The 18,473-nt window shown below is 45.5% G+C and overlaps 1 protein-coding gene across 3 annotated transcripts in view; it reads right to left on the minus strand.

Annotated features, from left to right (window-relative positions):
- Positions 1-8,099, minus strand: part of LOC121718052 (SEC14-like protein 5) — a 26,009-nt gene extending 17,910 nt beyond the window's left edge. For 2 of the 3 annotated variants that reach the window (XM_042102869.1, XM_042102867.1), the window contains exons 1-3: positions 7,706-8,099; positions 7,297-7,366; positions 225-374 (exon numbers count right to left, since the gene is read on the minus strand). In XM_042102869.1, coding sequence (XP_041958803.1) covers positions 225-374; positions 7,297-7,359 — 213 coding nt within the window. In that variant the 5' untranslated portion in view covers positions 7,360-7,366; positions 7,706-8,099. Of the gene's footprint in view, positions 1-224; positions 375-7,296; positions 7,367-7,483; positions 7,650-7,705 lie in introns of those variants that run through there. The other variant, XM_042102868.1, reaches the window with a different exon arrangement.
- Between the last annotated feature and the right edge of the window lie 10,374 nt (positions 8,100-18,473).

Raw genomic sequence — 18,473 nt, forward strand, 5'->3', positions numbered from 1 at the left:
ATAGCGTTCACAAAATTGACAACATTGAAGGATATTATTGTATCGTTATTGTTGTTTTGTGGTTTTGTGCAAAGTGAGAACTTTAATAACACTACAATAATAACAAAACTGAATATGAAAAGACAACAATATTTCAATTACTTTTGTTATTGTTGTTGTTGTGGTTTAGCAAATGTGTCATGCGATGTTGGACCCAAACATGACCTTTGACCCTTCTGCCTGACCTTCTTGAGGAGTCGCGGTGCGTCCACGCTGAGCTTGCAGCTGCGCTCGATGATACGGACAGAGCCGTCGTCGCTGGTGACGTCACTAAGCACCTCACTGCCCAGGAACACAGGGATGAGGGGGCAGGTCGGGAAACGCTTCTCATAGGCCTGGACACACACACACACACACACACACACACACACACAGACACACACACAGACACACACAGACACACACACACACACACACACACTCAGACACACACTCAGACAGACAGACATACACATACACACACACACACACAAGCACACACACACACACACACACACACATATATATATATTTAGCTTATGGTGGATCATAGTTACGGGGGTAAAGGCTATGACCTAAATATCTCAAAGGCACAGGTGCACACACATACTTTCAGATACCCACTTATGTGACCTCACGCACACACACACACACACACACGCACACAGAGAAGCGTAAACGCACAAACAAAGATACACACACACACATCTTCAAATACACACACTTATGTGACCTCACACACATGCACGCATGCGCACGTGCACACAAACACACACACACACACACACACACACACACAGGGAATTTAAACCGTATGTCCTGATTTTCCATGTTCCTTTCCAGTATACGCAACCCCAGGGGTGCCAAGCAACCATACTTTTTCTCATTTTTTTCTCCCTCTCCTCTCTCTCTTTCCCTCTCCTCTCTCTCTCTCTTTCTCTCTCTCTACCCTTCCCCCTTTCCTTACCTCCCCTGCCTGCCTGACTAGATAGCAGTGCTGATAGATCTGGGTCACATAAGGTTGGAGAAATGAAGGAGACATTTAGCCACATGCCGCAGAGTGGTTACTACACTCTATCAACCCCCAACAAGATTTCATATAGCAGCTCTCACATGGGCACACACACACACACACACACACACAGACACACACACACACCACACTGACGTCTGCTGCTGCTACCACGTTCAATAGAAATGGTCTGACTACACCCACAGCTCATCACTTGTCCAATAGGAATGCTTATATTTTAAAATGTAATGATGTGTGACCATCAGTGAGGAGTGCAATTTGCAATCCTTGCTATACATTTGGATCCTTACAGTGCATGTTATTTGTCAAACAAACTGGTTCGTACCTGTATAAGGTCGGTGCTTCTCTCAGTATCATTTCTGTAAAAAGTACTGAATGTACTGAAAGCACTGATGAAAACTACTGAATGGCGGCTCAGATAATAAAAAGTCTCAAAATATCTCACATGGCGGGAGCCGGGTGATGTCCAGCATTTCAGTGCTGGCCATTCAAGTCAACGTTCGCACGTTGGCAAATCAGTCTCTACAGTCCCTCTACTCCAGTAACTCCTTGCAGTGATGAAATGTAAGACGTCCTGAATACGTCTTTTTGACTGCTCAGGACCCTGGTTCATTATTTCACTGATTGTTGTTGTTGTTGTTGTTGGTGTTGTTGTTGTTGTTGTTGTTGTTGTTGTTGTTGTTGTTGTTGTTGTTGTTGTTGTTGTTGTTGTTGTTGTTGTTGTTCCCAGCTATGGCAGAAGCTGTTTTGTTCTTCTCAGTCCACTATGTGCGTCATGTTGCCTAACCACCTCTGAGATGGAAGGAGAAATCTATCCTCTGAGAAACACTTGTTTGTGTACGTATGTGTGTGTGTGGGGGGGGGGGGGGGGGTGGACCCCCAGAGTCAGTCATTGCCTCTTGGGTGGACCCTCTTGGGTGGATCCCTAGAGGTACAGTTGCTGGGTAACCGTTTTCGTAACCACACCTGAGGTCTGGCAGGTTTTGACAAGTGTTTTATAGAGCTCTCTGGGTTTGTGTGTGTGTGTGTGTGTGTGTGTGTGTGTGTGTGTGTGTGTGTGTGTGTGTGTGTCAGTGTATATTACAGAACTAGTCCTTCTAGCAGCATAGTTATAGAACAGTGCGCTATAGCATTGTTATGCAGCAGCCTATTAAGAACAGTTCTATAGTAGCTTATTAAGAATAATGCGCTGTTCTGAAAAACAAAAAGTAATCATATGGAGTCGTAATGCAGGTTTGTATTAGTATAGAATATCGGTAACACTTTCTATTAACACAGTATCCATAAAGCATTATAAATACATTCATAAAGGGTTATAAAATATTCAGTAACACTTTACATGAACATATGACACTGTCATGACACATTAACCCTAACACTAATCCTAACCTCTAACCCTCTAACCTCTAACCTCTAACCCTAACTTGTTATATCAAAACCGAATGTCACTTAATAACAGAAGCGTTATGTCATAAACGTTTATGACTTGTTCATGACACATACATGACAGTGTCATGTCACTCTTATGTCGATACTGTCAAGTAAAGTGTAACCAAATATTCTTAAAGCCTCATAATAATCGACATATAAAGCTACTTATACATAATTATGACTGCACTTATAAAGCATTATGATCATTTTGTATAAGCCCGTGCTTGAAGTATCACAATGCATTATAAAGCTTATTGTACGTAGTATCCACAAAGCATTATCAACTAGGGGTGGGCGATATGGACAAAAAATAATATCTCTATTTTTTGTGATTTTGACGATAACGATAATTAGTCAATATCCTTTAAAAAACTGTTTTTAAAAGTCTGAGTTACTTTACAGCTCATTATTTATGAATAGCATTATTACAATAATAACCAATAACCTAACCTATGACTTTTTAACCAAACCAATGCATTGACACTCTATGACACATTTCCAATTCTGCCCCCACTTGTGTGTGGCAATGACATGGTCTAGCCAGCTACATTACAGAGGATAGATAGGCCTGACAGTTTCCCAAGAGAAAGTCTGAAGCTGAAGTTCCTTTCAAACCTTTACTTAGGTTTCACCAGAGCCCGTCTATGTCCTTATTAGACATTCTCTGGTTTCACTGTAAAACTAATCAGACCTTACAGAATAGAAACTAATGCATTAGCTTATGGCTAATGTATATGAGAAATCCCATAGAGATGCTAACGGTTAGCATAATCGATAAAAGTTTATATTTAGAGCGAACTTCAGTCCATTTACAAAAAGGTAACATAAGAAGATTTCTTTGTTTACAACTGATTATTGAAATACTCAAAGGCTAGCCTAATGTTTACATATAATACCGTTACTTTAACTCATCAATGCCACTTGAACGAAGTAGCTGCACAAAATAAACATTAGGCTGTGTGTGACAACGTGGACCACTAGCAATCACGTGACTTGCTCTGCTGCAGCCAGGGGCTTCTCCTTATGGGCTTCTCTCGCATTCACCTCCTGGCTTTAGTGAATGTATGGGGGTTCAATGCGTGATTTCAAATGTGTTTTCCCCCTAAGTAATTTAAATACTCGATAATGTCAATTTGCACATCGTTAAAGCAGCAATCACGATATTATCGCAGACGATATATATATCGTCCACCTCTACTATCAACACATTAATATATGATAATAAATAATTAATAACGCCTCATAATGCATATTATGCCTCATAATGCATGTGTACATAGTCCTGACTGCACCCAAAAAGCATAAGCCCTTGCTTGAAGTATCACAATGCATTATAAAACTTAGTTTGTCTTACAAACAGACACACACACACACACACAAACACACACACACGCAAAAACACAATTATACAAACTCAGACTCTTTCTCTCCCTCGAAGACACGCACACACACACATGTGTGTGATTGTATGAAGGACAGGAGTAGAACTTTAAGAGAAACATGATCCCCAAACAGTTATCCTGTGGCACGGCCGTAATTAGGAAAGGCGATACAACTCTCTCTCTCTCTCTCTCTCTCTCTCTCTCACTTCTCACTCTCTCTCTCTCACACACACACACAAACACTATGTGTGTGTGTGTGTGTGTGTGTGTGTGTATATATAAACCCCCACTACTACCATGGCTACAAACACATGCAGACATGCACTCACACACATTGTATGTGCTTTCAAGTTGTATGTGCTTTTCACACACACACACACACACACACACACACACTCCAAAGACACACACACACACACACACACACACACACACACACACACACACACACACACACACACACACACACACTCCCAAGACACACAAATGCGTCTTTATTTGTGCTGTTCTGTCAGAACTGAGAGCCTGTTGTTCATTGTGAGCACATGGGAGGACAGTTTGAACATATAAACATCTACAGGCCAAAACACACACACACACACACACACGCATACACACACACACACACACACGTCAATTCCATATACTTACACTTACACACACACACACACACACACACAAACATGGCAACCATGTGCCCTGGGGAATGTCCAGAACCTTGTCTCAGACACCCAGACATCATCTCTAGTCATCAGCTGATGTGCTCAGTCACTTTACCCTGCAGTATATTCAAACAGCAAACAACATGCGCTGACCAGCTCAACTTATTTTACGGTAAAAGCCTTAAACGCTTAAACCAGTTTTCATTGGAGCATTTTCTTTTTCCAATTTAATTTATATTTTTCATTTACTTCAGTCTAGGGGAAATAGAACACTTTAAAATAACTATTTTGGCGAATTTCTGGAGATATTTGGCAAACACAAACATAAATGCGCCTATAGCAACAATGCAAGCATGAATGTTAATACCTCGTACAATCACGCAACTCCATCAGATGACACATCGTGGATCCTGCCACCTAAGCACAACTCTTAAAGTTGCCAGTATCTCCCAGAAGTGCAGTGGTTTACAATAAATGCTAAAACAACACAGACGCACAACAACCAGAGGTGGACAGAGTACACAGCTTCATTACTTAAGTAAAAGTACAGATACCCTTTGCTAAATTTTACTCAAGTACAACAGTCAGATGTCTACCTAATTAAAAGTACTGAAGTACTTGTTTTTAAAAGTACTTGAGTATCAAGAGTACAAGAGTAGCCTACAGTAGCCACAGTGCTTACATTTATGTACAGACACGTCCTACATGGAGTTATGAAAAATGTTAATGTTAATACCTTGGAGAATGTAAAAGGAATTGAAAGTAAAATCAAGTCATTTTCATCTTTTTACCATGTTGCCAGGGATGGACAGTATTTCTAATACATGTATATAATATATACACTTGAAGCGAAAACTATCATTAACTTCTTCAGAAAATTGAAATAGTCTGGCGAGGTGGGGCCACGGGTTGGCACATTCCCGGGATGGACCTGCTGCGTCTTCATCCATTGTTTCGTCCATGGTTTCGTCTCTTTTCTAAATCTGACCATGGAGTTGACTTTGGCGGAAAGCTGAAGGTGATTGCTGATAGGCTGTCCCAATCAGTGGTGCCTGCACAATCCAATCACGTTTGAGAGGGAAACAACCTTTTTGTTTTTAGAAGAAGTAACGGGTACTCACGGTTATGGATAGAAATGTAGTGGAGTAAAGAGTACAATATTTGCCTCTCAAATGTACTTGAGTAAAGTCATGAGTACTCCCCAAAAATGATACTCGAGTAAAGTACAGATCCCTCAAAATCGTACTCAAGTACTGTACTCAAGTAAATGTACTCCGTTACTGTCCGGCTCTGACAACATACATGACTACTTTACTACGCCTTTCATTTCAATATCTATCCATCTATCAATCAATGTGTGTGTGTGTGTGTATGTGTGTTTGTGTGAGCGAACGCGTGCATGCATGTGTGTGTGCGTGTGCGTGTGTGTGTGTGTGTGTGCGAGCGTGCGCACATGTGTGTGTGTGACACGTAACACAGGCCTGTCTGGATTGATCAGTACCACCATCAACGACCAACCAAGCGACAGACAGACAGACAGACAGACAGACAGAGAGACGGACAGACGCTGGTGTCATGGAGAAGAATGGCAGTGAGCCTTGAGGTCTTGACCTCCTTAACACCACACACCAGCGGAGCCACCTGATCCCAGGTCAGCCCAGGGGCCAACGGGAGCACCGAGGGGAACGGTGAGAAACCCAATCAGCCGCGGCACGAGGGCACGAGGTCAGACGATGGAAGACTCGGTTTAATTAAACGCCGACCGCCGTCCTCTGAGCAGTTGGGCTCAGGTCTCACACAGGAGGAGGAGGAGGAAGAGGAGGGAGGAGGATGGTAGAAAGTACAGGCAGAGGATGAAGGGTGTGTGTGTGTGTGTGTGTGTGTGTGTGTGTGTGCGAGAGAGAGAGAGAGAGAGAGAGAGAGAGAGAGAGAGAGTGTGTGTGTGTGTGAGAGAGCGAAAGTCTGTGTGTGTGTGTGTGTGTGTGAGTGTGAGTGTGTGTGAGAGAGAGAGTCTGTGTATGTGTATGTGTGTGTGTGTGTGTGTGTGTGTGTGTGTGGGGGGGGGGGGGGGGTGAGGAAGAGTAAAACATATAGAAAGAAAGAAATATGCTGGACATGCAAAGCCTATGCACACATACGCACACACGCACACACACACACACACACACACACACAACCCCTTCAATGGAGTTCAGTTCACTGACATGTGTAGGAAGTATTGGCCAGTGGACCAGTGGGTGAATGCATACTTGTCATAGCATACATATCTGAATGGCCTACGGCATGCCAGCCCATCTGAAAATACCCTTGGACATTTTTTTTTAGTTCTTTGAGTCTGTCACTGTGTGTGTGTGTGTGTGTGTGTGTGTGTGTGTGTGTGTGTGTGTGTGTGTGCGTGCATGTGTTTATGTGTGCATAGGCTTCTGATTTGTTATCTAGTGGCTTAGGCTAGGTTAGTTCACTTGGCTGCAAAACATTATTAGTACAGTAGCTATAATAAAAATAAAATAATAATAATGTATAAAATAAAACAAAAATAATGTATTTTTGAGATATTCCTTTTCTCAAAATAAATGTGCTTCCCTTCAAGGTTGGATTTGGATCCTCATTGATTTCATTGTGAGATTACAATAAGTCACCAAAGGATTCTATACCTCTTTTTTGTCAACTTTACCAAGGGTGCCAAATAATTCTGGAGAGTATAACAGTCAAAACAACAATTAAGTTCATGTACAGTGGCTGTTTTCATTACATCATAGACTAGACTCACCGCCATCACCATCTCAAACGGGTATTTGTACGCCCGGACCGGGGACTGATACTTCTGCACCATCTTGCCTCTAAATAAAGAAAAGGGCAAATAAAATGTGTCTGTATGACAGCAAGTCGTGTGAACAATTAATACCGGGTTGTTTTTCATTGTGTCAGTGTTGTCAAAGGAAGTTCACGGCACGCACCTGAGTGATGTTGGTAACGCGCAGGCAACTTAACCCGTGCGTGTCGTTTATGAGAAAGCGTAATTCCAGTGCCACTACCACGGCTATAAATAAAACTGATTGACACTAAAACTTGAGACACAATGCCGCTAGTTCTTGCCGTTACTGTATGCTACAGTTCATGGTAGTTGTATGCTGTGTCTTGTCACGTTTACCGGGCAAACGCGGCTCGCCAGAACTCACCAGGCATCCGGAGGTCCGGCCAGGGAGGCCACGCACGTCTCCACTTCGGCTATGCCACTACTAGACAGCTGTCCGCTTCATTCATTCATTAATTAAACGCCATGTCCCGGCACCACGCCAAGTGCGAAAGGAAAAAAATGAGTGTCAGGCGATCTCACGGGTCAGACACGCGTTTCCTCGACCAGGACTAAACTGTCCACAGAACATCCTACTCACATGCGTGTAAGTTATTTCCGAATTCAGCTGTGATCACCTCGAACGACTCTATGTCTACACTTGCGTTAAACTCACGTCGTAAAATAAAACTGAATGCGACAACATTTATATTACCAAAGTCCGAATTCGTATAGTAGCAATTCACATGGTTGTTTGGTGCGCAGTCGTCCAGACCAGCTGTAGCTGCTCTGTGATGATTCGCGCTGTCAAGACGCTCGGCTGCGCTGGCGTTGGACTGTTTGGCTGAACCCCACCATGCGGTAGCGTCTTGGACCTGCAGGCTGATGTACGGATGTGCCACTGAACCCGTGACGATGCTGCATTACTGTTTAAGACATTTCTATTTCAACATTCCTTTGTTGCATTTTATGGGTTGTTAGTTTTAATTTATTCTTAATTATTTATTTTATTTTACTCTCACAATTTCACAAAGGTTATTGTTACTTATTTCATGTATAAGCCTTCTTTCACCATCAATATATTTGCCTGGACTGTAAAGCTCTTTCAGTCAACTGCTCATTTTAAATGTGCTTTAAGAATAGGGACTTGAAAAGTGACTTCTTTTTCATGTAGTTGGTTAAAGAGCATATGTCAGGTTAAATTTGTAAATATGATTAACACAAAATATTTAGGGGAAATACATGTTTGACAAGTTGATGTATTGTTTTGTATGTTTTTTTATACTTAAAGGCAGAATATAAGATGAAAAAGGTTGTTATTTTCAGCACTCGCTTAAAACTCCCCCTCCCCTCAAACAAGTCGGTTGACGTCATAAGAGGGAGACGTATTTTTCTGGTCGCTGAGAAAAATGTAGAAGCTGAGCTGTAGGCTACAGTACCACAGCTGCTATCTGTCAGTCTAATAACTCCGCCATGCCCCTTTAACAGCCCACCCTGAACAGGACAGGTAAAGGGGAACTCCGGTAGACATGTCTGAATTCAACACAGCTGCTGATGTAAACACATACTGAAGACTGATAAAATTCATCACGCACCAGTGCTTTATTTCACCAAACAGTAAGAAAATCATTATCCATACATGTCAATAACACTGACAAATACAACAAACCAAAGTCACTGGGAAACATAATGACTGTCAGGGGCAAGTGTAAAATTTGAGTGTAATTATAGAAGCACAATGTCTATGGTCAGTCGATCATCATCACCATCACCATCTCAAACGGGTATTCGTACACCCGGACCAGTGACGGATACTTCTGCACCATCTTGCCTCTAAATACAGAAAAGGACAAATAAAATGTGTCTGTACGACTGCAAGCCAAAGAACCGATGAATGCACTGACTGGGCAATGACATGAGTAGGTGGACATGTGCTCCTGTTCATCATTATTTCACTTTGCAAGTCGTCAACTCAAACTTAAACTCAAAGCCCAAACATGTGGACATGTCAGATAGACCTTTCTGTGTGTGAATGTGGCTGTATATGTGCGTATGTGTTATTCTCTCTATGTGTATTTGTTTGTGTAACTGTGTGTGTATTTGTGTGTTATTATGCATGTGTGTGTGTGTGTTTGTGTATCTGTGTGTATGTGTCATTAGCCCCTTCACACTGTCAAGCCAAAGCCGAGCTAGCCAGGCCGTGCCGGGGCTAATGGCTTTCACACCCATGGCACTTATCGCAAAGAGTAGGGGATTCCCCGGTGTCCTGGCTAAAATTTCCAACCTGGCTCATTCCATCTGGCCCCCTAATCATCCCCCACTGTAATTGGCTCACTCACTCCCTCACTCTCCACCTCAAGCTGGTGTGTGGTGAGCGTTCTGGCGCATAATGGCTGCCGAGCATCACCCAGGTGGGTGCTACACATTGGTGGTGGTTAGTGAGGTCCCCCCTTTCCATGTGAAGCGCTTTGAGTGTTGAGAAAAGCGCTATATATCAGGGGCAGCCGTGGCCTACTGGTTAGCGCTTCGGACTTGTTGCCGGTTCGAAACCCCGACCAGTAGGCACGGCTGAAGTGCCCTTGAGCAAGGCACCCAACCCCTCACTGCTCCCCGAGCGCCGCTGTTATTACAGGCAGCTCACTGCGCCGGGATTAGTGTGTGCTTCACCTCACTATGTGTTCACTGTGTGCTGAGTGTTTCACTAATTCACAGATTGGGATAAATGCAGAGACCAAATTTCCCTCACGGGATCAAAAGAGTATATATACTTATATAAATGTAACGTGTTGTTGTTGTTCAGGTGCGGGTGCTAACTGGTGCCACTTGGGGGCTGTATTGGTACTACTGACCCCTGATTTCTGGGCCACCCTAAACGTTGGGCCACTTGGTGCTAGAGCGGGGCTAGGGGTGGTGTCAAGATGAAGGCGGGGTCAACCCGTTGTTGTGTGTGGGGTCGAGAAACTTGACTATGAAAGCACAGCAGTATTTGATAGCACACCGAGTTTAGAGATAGCGGTTACGTCCGTGTTAAAGATGTTTGCCTGTCAGTAGGCTAACTCTGTCCAGAGGTCGCCATGTAGCACAGTAAAAAGTAAACTCATGAGACAAGCGAACTAACAGTCAAGTGTCCCACTAAATTATTCCTGCCAGTGTGTTTTATGCTATGGATAGTGTGGAATACTTTAAAGAACTATCGTAAAAGCTCCAATTTCAGTCTCTTTCGTTCGGAAATTCTAAAATAAAGATGTTTTTTAATTCTTCAAAATAACATTTGATAAATGAACCTTAGATTTTCCAGTAGCCATAGATGTGCAGATTTCAACAAAGTCTGAACAAATTGTGTGTGTGGTGGGGCACTGGGATGCTACATCAGGTGTTGTTGTAACTACGTGTTTGGGCTTTGCCCTGTGCGGTCGGCGGTCTCAGGTGGTGTTGTGACTGTGTGTGTTGGGGCTTTGCACTGTGCAGTTGGTCTCAGGTAGTGTTGTGACTGTGTGTGTTAGGGCTTTGCCCTGTGCGGTCGGTGGCATCAGGTGGTGTTGTGACTGTGTGTGTTGGGGCTTTGCCCTGTGCGGTCGGCGGTCTCAGACGGGCAGAGCAGACGCGCATGTGGTTGCGGCGCAGGTGGACGCGGGGGAAGCCACGGCCGCACAGCGGGCACAGGAAGCGCCGCCTGATGCCGCTGGGTGCCGGCCGCTGCCGCTTCAGGTCATGGCACTTCGGGCGGGCATGTTCACGTTCACCACCACCACCATCTCCACCTCCGCTATCGTGACCTCTTGTGGACAGGGCAGACGTGGAGGGTAGGGCGCAGAACTGGGTGGGTGGTACTTCCGAGGAGGGGAAGAGGGAGTATGGTGATTGGCTGATGTTCTCAGCGTCGTAAGCATCCGTTTCCTGTTCGGATGTGAGGATGCTGAGCTCTGGGTCGACTGGCCCCTGTCCAGCTTGCCCATCTGGGAAAGGATAAACAAGTAAACAGTGTTGCTGTTATAAAAATGCACAACAACAATGACCACAAAAACAGAATAAGTTGGGTTAAAATGATGACACACAGTAAGGATGTTAACCACATTAACAACACAGTCAGTCCGATGCAAGTAAGGACCACGTCAACATGTTCTGCAACATTACATTACATTACATTTAGCAGACACTTCTTGACCAAAGTGACTTACATATGTCAGCTATATTACAAGGGATCACATTGTCCCCGGAGCAACTTGGGGTAAAGTGCCTTGCTCAAGGGCACAACGGTGGAAGCCGGGAATTGAACCGACAACTTTCAGGCTACTGCACGCTAACCCAGCTCCTTAACCACTACACTACCACCGCCCCCGCAACACTGTTGGGCCCATCTGTCTGTCCACACCCCTTAAAAAGCCCTTAAAGGTAACGTCAGCAAATCTAAAGCAATTTCTAACTCAGACCACTTTTCGTAACATTCAGTGAATATCTCCTCACGATTCACTAACTGTAACTATCCATTCTGTGAGTACAAAGCCTGCATACACAGCCCAGGCTCCATGAACTGAAAACGTAAGTTATGTTAATAACTATGGATCTATGAGACCGAACGATGACCGTCACCACGGTCTTACTGCGAATGATGCCATCCTGGCACCTGTCTCGAGACCTGAATATCAACAAAAAGTCACATGACTGACCGGAGGCAGGTCCACAGCATATAGTGCATCCGGTAACCTGCCTCATCCTCTTGCCTGGAACGCCGTGGTCCGTTCCGAGCGACAAGAGATGGTGACGGTCATCGTTCGGTCTCATAGATCCATAGTTATTAACATAACTTACGATCTATTTCGACCTCTCTCTGACCGTCACCACGGTCTTACTGCGGATGACCAGTACCAAAAGCGTCGCGAGGAACAGAGGAACCTTCCCCAGCCCGCAAGGCAGCAGACATAAGCACCGTAGAACTGACAGAGTCAGAGGCCACATTAACTCTGTAGAACCTGGCAAATGTACATGGAGTACTCCACGATGCTGCTGCACAGATATCTCCAAGGGCAACCCCTTTCAATGCAGCCCACGACGTGGCCATGCTGCGTGTAGAATGAGCCACCAGGCCATCTGGGATTGGAAACCCCTGATCTGAATATGCCTGACCACCAACCAGTGAGTCGGGGCTTACAGAAAGCGCCTGCAATTCACTTACCCGTTTAGTAGAGCACATGGCCATGAGGAACACAGTCTTATGTGTGAGGAGCTTGAGGCTGGACTGCTGCAGCAGCTCATATGGGGCCTTGGTTAGAGACCTCAGCACCAAGGGTAGATCCCAAGACGGGGCTCTCAAACACCTACCAGGGCGAAGGCGCTTTGCACCCTTCAGAAACTGGGACACCACTGGTTGTTTCCCAACCGAAAGGCCTCCTACCATGTCATGAAAACAGGAGATGGCTGCGACATAACCTCTCAAGGTGCTGGCAGCCCTCTCTGTATCCAGAAGAGATTGGAGAAAAGAAAGGATAACCTCCACAGAACACTTTGCGGGTTCTACTTTCCGATCATGGCACCGACCTCTGACCATTCTGCCCTCCCAGACTGCTCCCCAGCCTGTCCGGGAGGCATCTGTTGACACTAGTGTCCGTCTGGATGGTATGCAGCCCAGCGGAACTCCTTGTAGAAGTAACCCCTTGTTGCGCCATGGCAGAAGGGTCTTCAAACATGATCGAGTGACCTTGAGGTTTTTGTGCCTGTCTCTTCTTGGGTGAAGTCTGAACGAATTCAGCCACCGCTGGAGAGGGCGAGCTCAGAGGAGGCCCAAAGGAACAAGCATGCTGGCAGCAGAAATCAACCCCAGTCTGAAAGCACAGCAGCGTCAATCGCTTGCCTCTGCGAAAGGAACAAAGGGTTCTCTGAATCTTGGAGACCCTGTCTACTGTGAGGCATGCCCTCATTGTACAAGAATTCAGGCGGATACCTAAGAAGGCCACTATCTGTCGTGGATTCAAGTCGCTCTTCTTCAAATTCATTCTGAAGCCCAGGGCCTGCACATGGGCTAAGACAACTTGCGTGTGCCGCACAATCTGCTGGCGGGATGAACCACCGATCAGTCAGTCGTCTAGGTAGGGCAATATCTTCAGGCCCCTTCGTTGTAGCGGCGCCAGCGCGGCTGCCACAACCCGAGTAAAGACCCTGGGAGATAGGTAAAGACCGAAGGGGAGGACTCGGAATTCGTAAGCCTGTCCCTGGAAGGCGAAACGAAGGAACTTCCAGTGGTCCTTGCAAATTGGGACGTGGAAGTAGGCATCTTTTAAATCGAGAGTGGCGAACCACTCGCCTGGTTCGATCACCTCCAAAATGTGTTTTGTATGTAACATCTTGAATGGCAGGACCTTCATGTAGGTATTTAGAAGACGGAAATCTAAGATGGGGCGCAACCCGCCATCTTTCTTCGGGATAAGAAAATATGTTGAATAAAACCCAGCCTGCTGTTCGTTCAAACTTACCTTGGCAATGGCTCTCTTCTCTAGCAGAGTACTTATTTCCTCTGCAAGGCAGTCTGCCTGGACTGGATCTTTGACCGTCGTCATTCGGATGCGGGTAAAGGGAGGGGGCGCTGCCGCAACTGGAGCCTGTATCCCCTGGCAACTGTGTCCAGTACCCAGGGGTCTGAGGTTTCCTGCTCCCAGCTGTCCAGACATAGCTGGGAGTGGACCTCGGCAGTCTCCCCCGAAATCCTATGCCCGATCCCCCTGGAGGGAGGGCGGCCTCGAACATAGCGCCTCGTCGATGACCTAGGCTGCCCACGCCATGAACTTGTGGCAGGCCTGTCAAAAGGTCTGAATGTTGGTCCTCTGGTCTGCACCTCCTTGCCAGACAACTCTACGCCCTGGCAGAGTAGGATATGCCTGCTGTTGGCGTCCTGGTCTAGATACAGGGCGTCGAAATGTCCTGTTCACATTCTCCCATGCCCGAACTGAGTGCTGAGCCCTCTCCAGGAAGGCCTGAGACTCCCCATGAAAGACTCTCCCCGGTTCTACCGGCATGTTTGTGAGCTCTCTTTTGATACCATCCGGGAGACTAGTCTGGGCAAGCCAGATCTGTCTCCGAGTGAGGATAGCTGAAGACATGGTTGCACCGATATCACGGGTGAGCTGTGCATGAGCAGAAAGAGCAGCATCCACCAGATCTCTGGTATCTTGGCATTCCGCAAAGGAAGTCTTCCTCATTGCCGCTAAAAGAACGGCCAACGCATTTCCCGAGTGCGCAGCACGGGCAGCAGAATTATAGGTTCTACACACTAAGCGATCTGACCGGTCACATTCCTTGTTAGGGCAGTGAGGGTCAGTAGTTACCCTGGTTGGGCACAGAGAGGTCAGGGCTGCCATGTCCCTCTCAACTGGTGGCACATCACCCAATCCAGTCTCCAGTGGGTATGCTGCTTTAGCCAGCTTCCTACACCCTGCATTATACTGAGGGGTCCTGCTCGGAGCATTCCAAGCCCTCCTCAGCATCTGGCTCGACAGGAGCATCACAGTCCGTTAGTGTATCTGACAGGCCACGAATGGCAGTCAAAAGTTTCAACTGAAGATCGTCATCAGACCCTTGTTTTTGAGAACGAGTGTCCCCTGAAGTCCTTCTCTTACTAGACTTATGCGGGTTTTTATGCTTACGCTTGAGAGTGTGTTCATCAGGGCTCTTAGCATGCTTGCTAGTGTGAGCATGTGAGGCCCCTTTTGCTGGTTGAGTAGCTCCTGGCCTGCCTGCTCTCCGAGCCCTCTCTTCTAAAGGCAAACCCACTGCAGCCGGACATGGATTATCAATATCATTCCGGAGATGAGCCATGCCCAAACATGCTGGACACTCCCGATGACCATCACGAGGGTCCATGCTACTCCCACAGAATACACATAGGGAGTGTGAAGCCATGACAAGGGTGAAAACAACTTCAAGCGCGAACACCAAGTGACACCCGAATCAATTTGACCCTAACCTGCTGTACTGAGGCCTGCAGGAGTGGGCTATGAGGATAGTTCACAACAATCCCAGCTACCGCGAACGGCAGTAAAACGGGCAGATCAAATTCAATAGGCAATTGCCAACCTGTCCAACAGACAAAGGAAATATGTAGCAATTTATTTTCAGAATAATAAACGAAATGCACCAAACTTGTAAACACAAGCTGTGAACATGTAGTGAACTTATGACAACATCACCTGCGAACAGGGGTTGTGAAAGTATCACACAGAGAAGCTATTGCAGAAAAGCTATTGTAGCCTACCTATATAGGTAACGTTAGCAAAACAAACTAGGCCAACCAATAGCCTACAACAGGACTATCTGCTGAACAAGCTTATCAATGTAGCTAGCACACGCCAAACAAACATCAACAGGTCTTTGTAACGTTACCGCGTTGGTAGGTTACTCTCTGTCGGCAACACAATGAACCGCAACTGTCCTGCGCACAGGTCTTAGTCGGTATAAACGTCTGTGTACTTGTATTCAGGCTAGCAAATTACAGATACAAGCAGCCTAATGATAAATAACATATTAGCAGAATAAGAACAGAAATGCAGCCTCGCTGCTTGCACAAAAGTCCAAATCAAACTTAATAAAGAACTGAAATTACCATCCACGCTCGCGTGTGGGGGAATAAAGCCAACCTGCCCTTGCAGATGGCGAGAGAAAAAAAAAAGAGACACTTATCTTACCGTATGTGCGGTGTTCTCTTATTCGGTATTTTCAACGGAAATAATGCAGCAATCAGGCTACGGAAAGTTAGCCTACCTGTAGTCAAACAGACCCAGTTAGAAAACACAGTCGGTATACACGTAAAGACGCGTATCCGCCGGCAACATTGATAAATTAGGAAAACACTTACCAATCCTCAGGGGCACTAGGCACCTGCACGTCAACGTGTCGGATTAAGTTTTCCAAAAAGAAGTAACGTTATACTTTCAGCGGTCTCAAAGAACGAGGCGAGAAAGGCAAGAGGATGAGGCAGGTTACCGGATGCACTATATGCTGTGGACCTGCCTCCGGTCAGTCATGTGACTTTTTGTTGATATTCAGGTCTCGAGACAGGTGCCAGGATGGCCTCATTCGCAGTAAGACCGTGGTGACGGTCAGAGAGAGTAATAATCACCTAAGATGAAGTCTGTCACATATGATCATATTAAAACCACTTATAGGGGCAAGGATCTCTTTTGAGAGATAATATTAATCGATTGGAGAAAACAACAGTAACAATATTATAATAACCAGTAACAAATATGCACTTACATGGACCAGCAGAGTTTTTAGTGTTGTAGTCCTGGACACTAGTACATCCTAGGAATGAACATGACACATGTGTTCGCTATTAGAGGTCTGTTATGAGTAACATATGTGACATTTGTAGACATCTACATGATTGAACCCTATGTTATTTTAAGTGTCTGAGCATATGGTCTATGCATACCATCTACGCTGTTAAAATGTTGCTTTACTACATGAAATCTAACAAATGTAACTCTTCACTACTGATCCATCTGTCACTAATATCATATGATTTGACACATAGCCTATAAAACGTAACTGGCATTAACATGCATTCAAAAAGTACTGCAGGACAGAGTAGAATCTTACCATGTATTTCTAGATGTCTCTTAATAACGTGGCGTCTCCCCAGCATGGCGCCACATTTAAAACAGTGCCAGTGACTACGCTTGTCTCTCTCCGGCACTCTGTCACAGTAGCAGGGGACCGTGAACAGATCTGTGCAAGGGCAGAGGAATGGGCCATGTTACTATCGACATTACCGCAACACCCCGCTTATTGACCAAGGCTCATGCTTTGATTTTGCAAAATGTATTCAGCTATGAGGGCAATACACGGGGGCAGGTTATACTTAAGCAATAAACCCCAAGGGGTCGTAGGTTACACTGATTATAGAACAGCTAAGGGGCATCAGGATTTAAAGAGTTATCTTCATCCAGTTAGCATTATGGATGGCTCCCCTCACCTTTGGAAACTGACGCGTATGACGCCCAAGCGGAGATGGGAACGCATTTTTTTTTTCTTCATTCGTCTTTATGATTAAAGCGCAATCTGATTTTTATTCAATGGGCTATTGGCCACTGCGGTTAATACACGAGAGTGGTCAATATGCAGATTTGTCTTTTTGAATTTGTATAAAACACTGTCATGTCATGTGGTTTGTACGCAATACGGCTAACACACACTCACCACCACCTCTCATCCTCTTTCATGTGCACCGTGTATCTTGAAGTGTGATCAATGTTACACGCGACTACGATTGGACACTGCAGAACAGACTCAACTCACCGACGCCATGCTCTTGGAAGTGTACGGCGTATTTGAAGTGTCGTCGGTCCAGGTGTTCCTCGGATGGCTGCACGCCGCTCTTGCACATCAGACAGGCGGCAGCGCCCTCGTTGGCCTTGATGAGGCCCTGCCGTGACCTGAACGTGTGGGAGCCTGTGGGGTGCAGACACACACACACACACACACACTGGAGTTCAGTAAAGGCATTTCAGGCAGGAAACTCTCAGAATAAGTTTTATTGATGTAAGTATTAAGAGGAGCCATGTGAGTCTGTGCAAATTTAAACACATTTTTGGAGGTGGAGGGTATCATGGAGGTATTATATAGACCTGCAGAGAGACATTCCTCATGTCAATGCTAGGCTAGCTAGCTACTTCAGCCAAATGCATCCTCTGTTGACTGCCACCACCAACTTTAAAAATGGCGTCTGACATGCTGACTTTTGGCCACATTTTCACAAACAAGCCAACTTACAGGTGGCCACAAGTTATATTGTCCATGTGGATTTGTTGCTCCAAACTTGGAAACTTCCAATCCACATAGACAGCATACTCTTGGCCACGACTAACGTGGCAAGCTAATTGGCTTGTTTGTAAAAATTAACAGGGGGCCGGAAGTCAGCATGTGTCAGACGTCAAATTTTTAAAGGTGAGGGGAGCCAACCATAACGCTAACTGGCTGAAGCTAACTCTTTAAATCCTGACCCCCTGATTTTCACAGAGATTAGTGTTCCACTGTGTAGGCTGGAATGTTTTTGCTTGTATTAGAGGACATAGCCATACAACTGCTCCATGGTAAAGGTGACCGTTTTCCCCTCCAGGGACACGTTTTTTCAAAAACATAGTTGCTAAGTAAGTCAGCAACTT

The sequence above is a fragment of the Alosa sapidissima genome, chromosome 9, assembly GCF_018492685.1.
Source record: "Alosa sapidissima isolate fAloSap1 chromosome 9, fAloSap1.pri, whole genome shotgun sequence".
Classification (NCBI taxonomy): Eukaryota; Metazoa; Chordata; class Actinopteri; order Clupeiformes; family Clupeidae; genus Alosa; species Alosa sapidissima.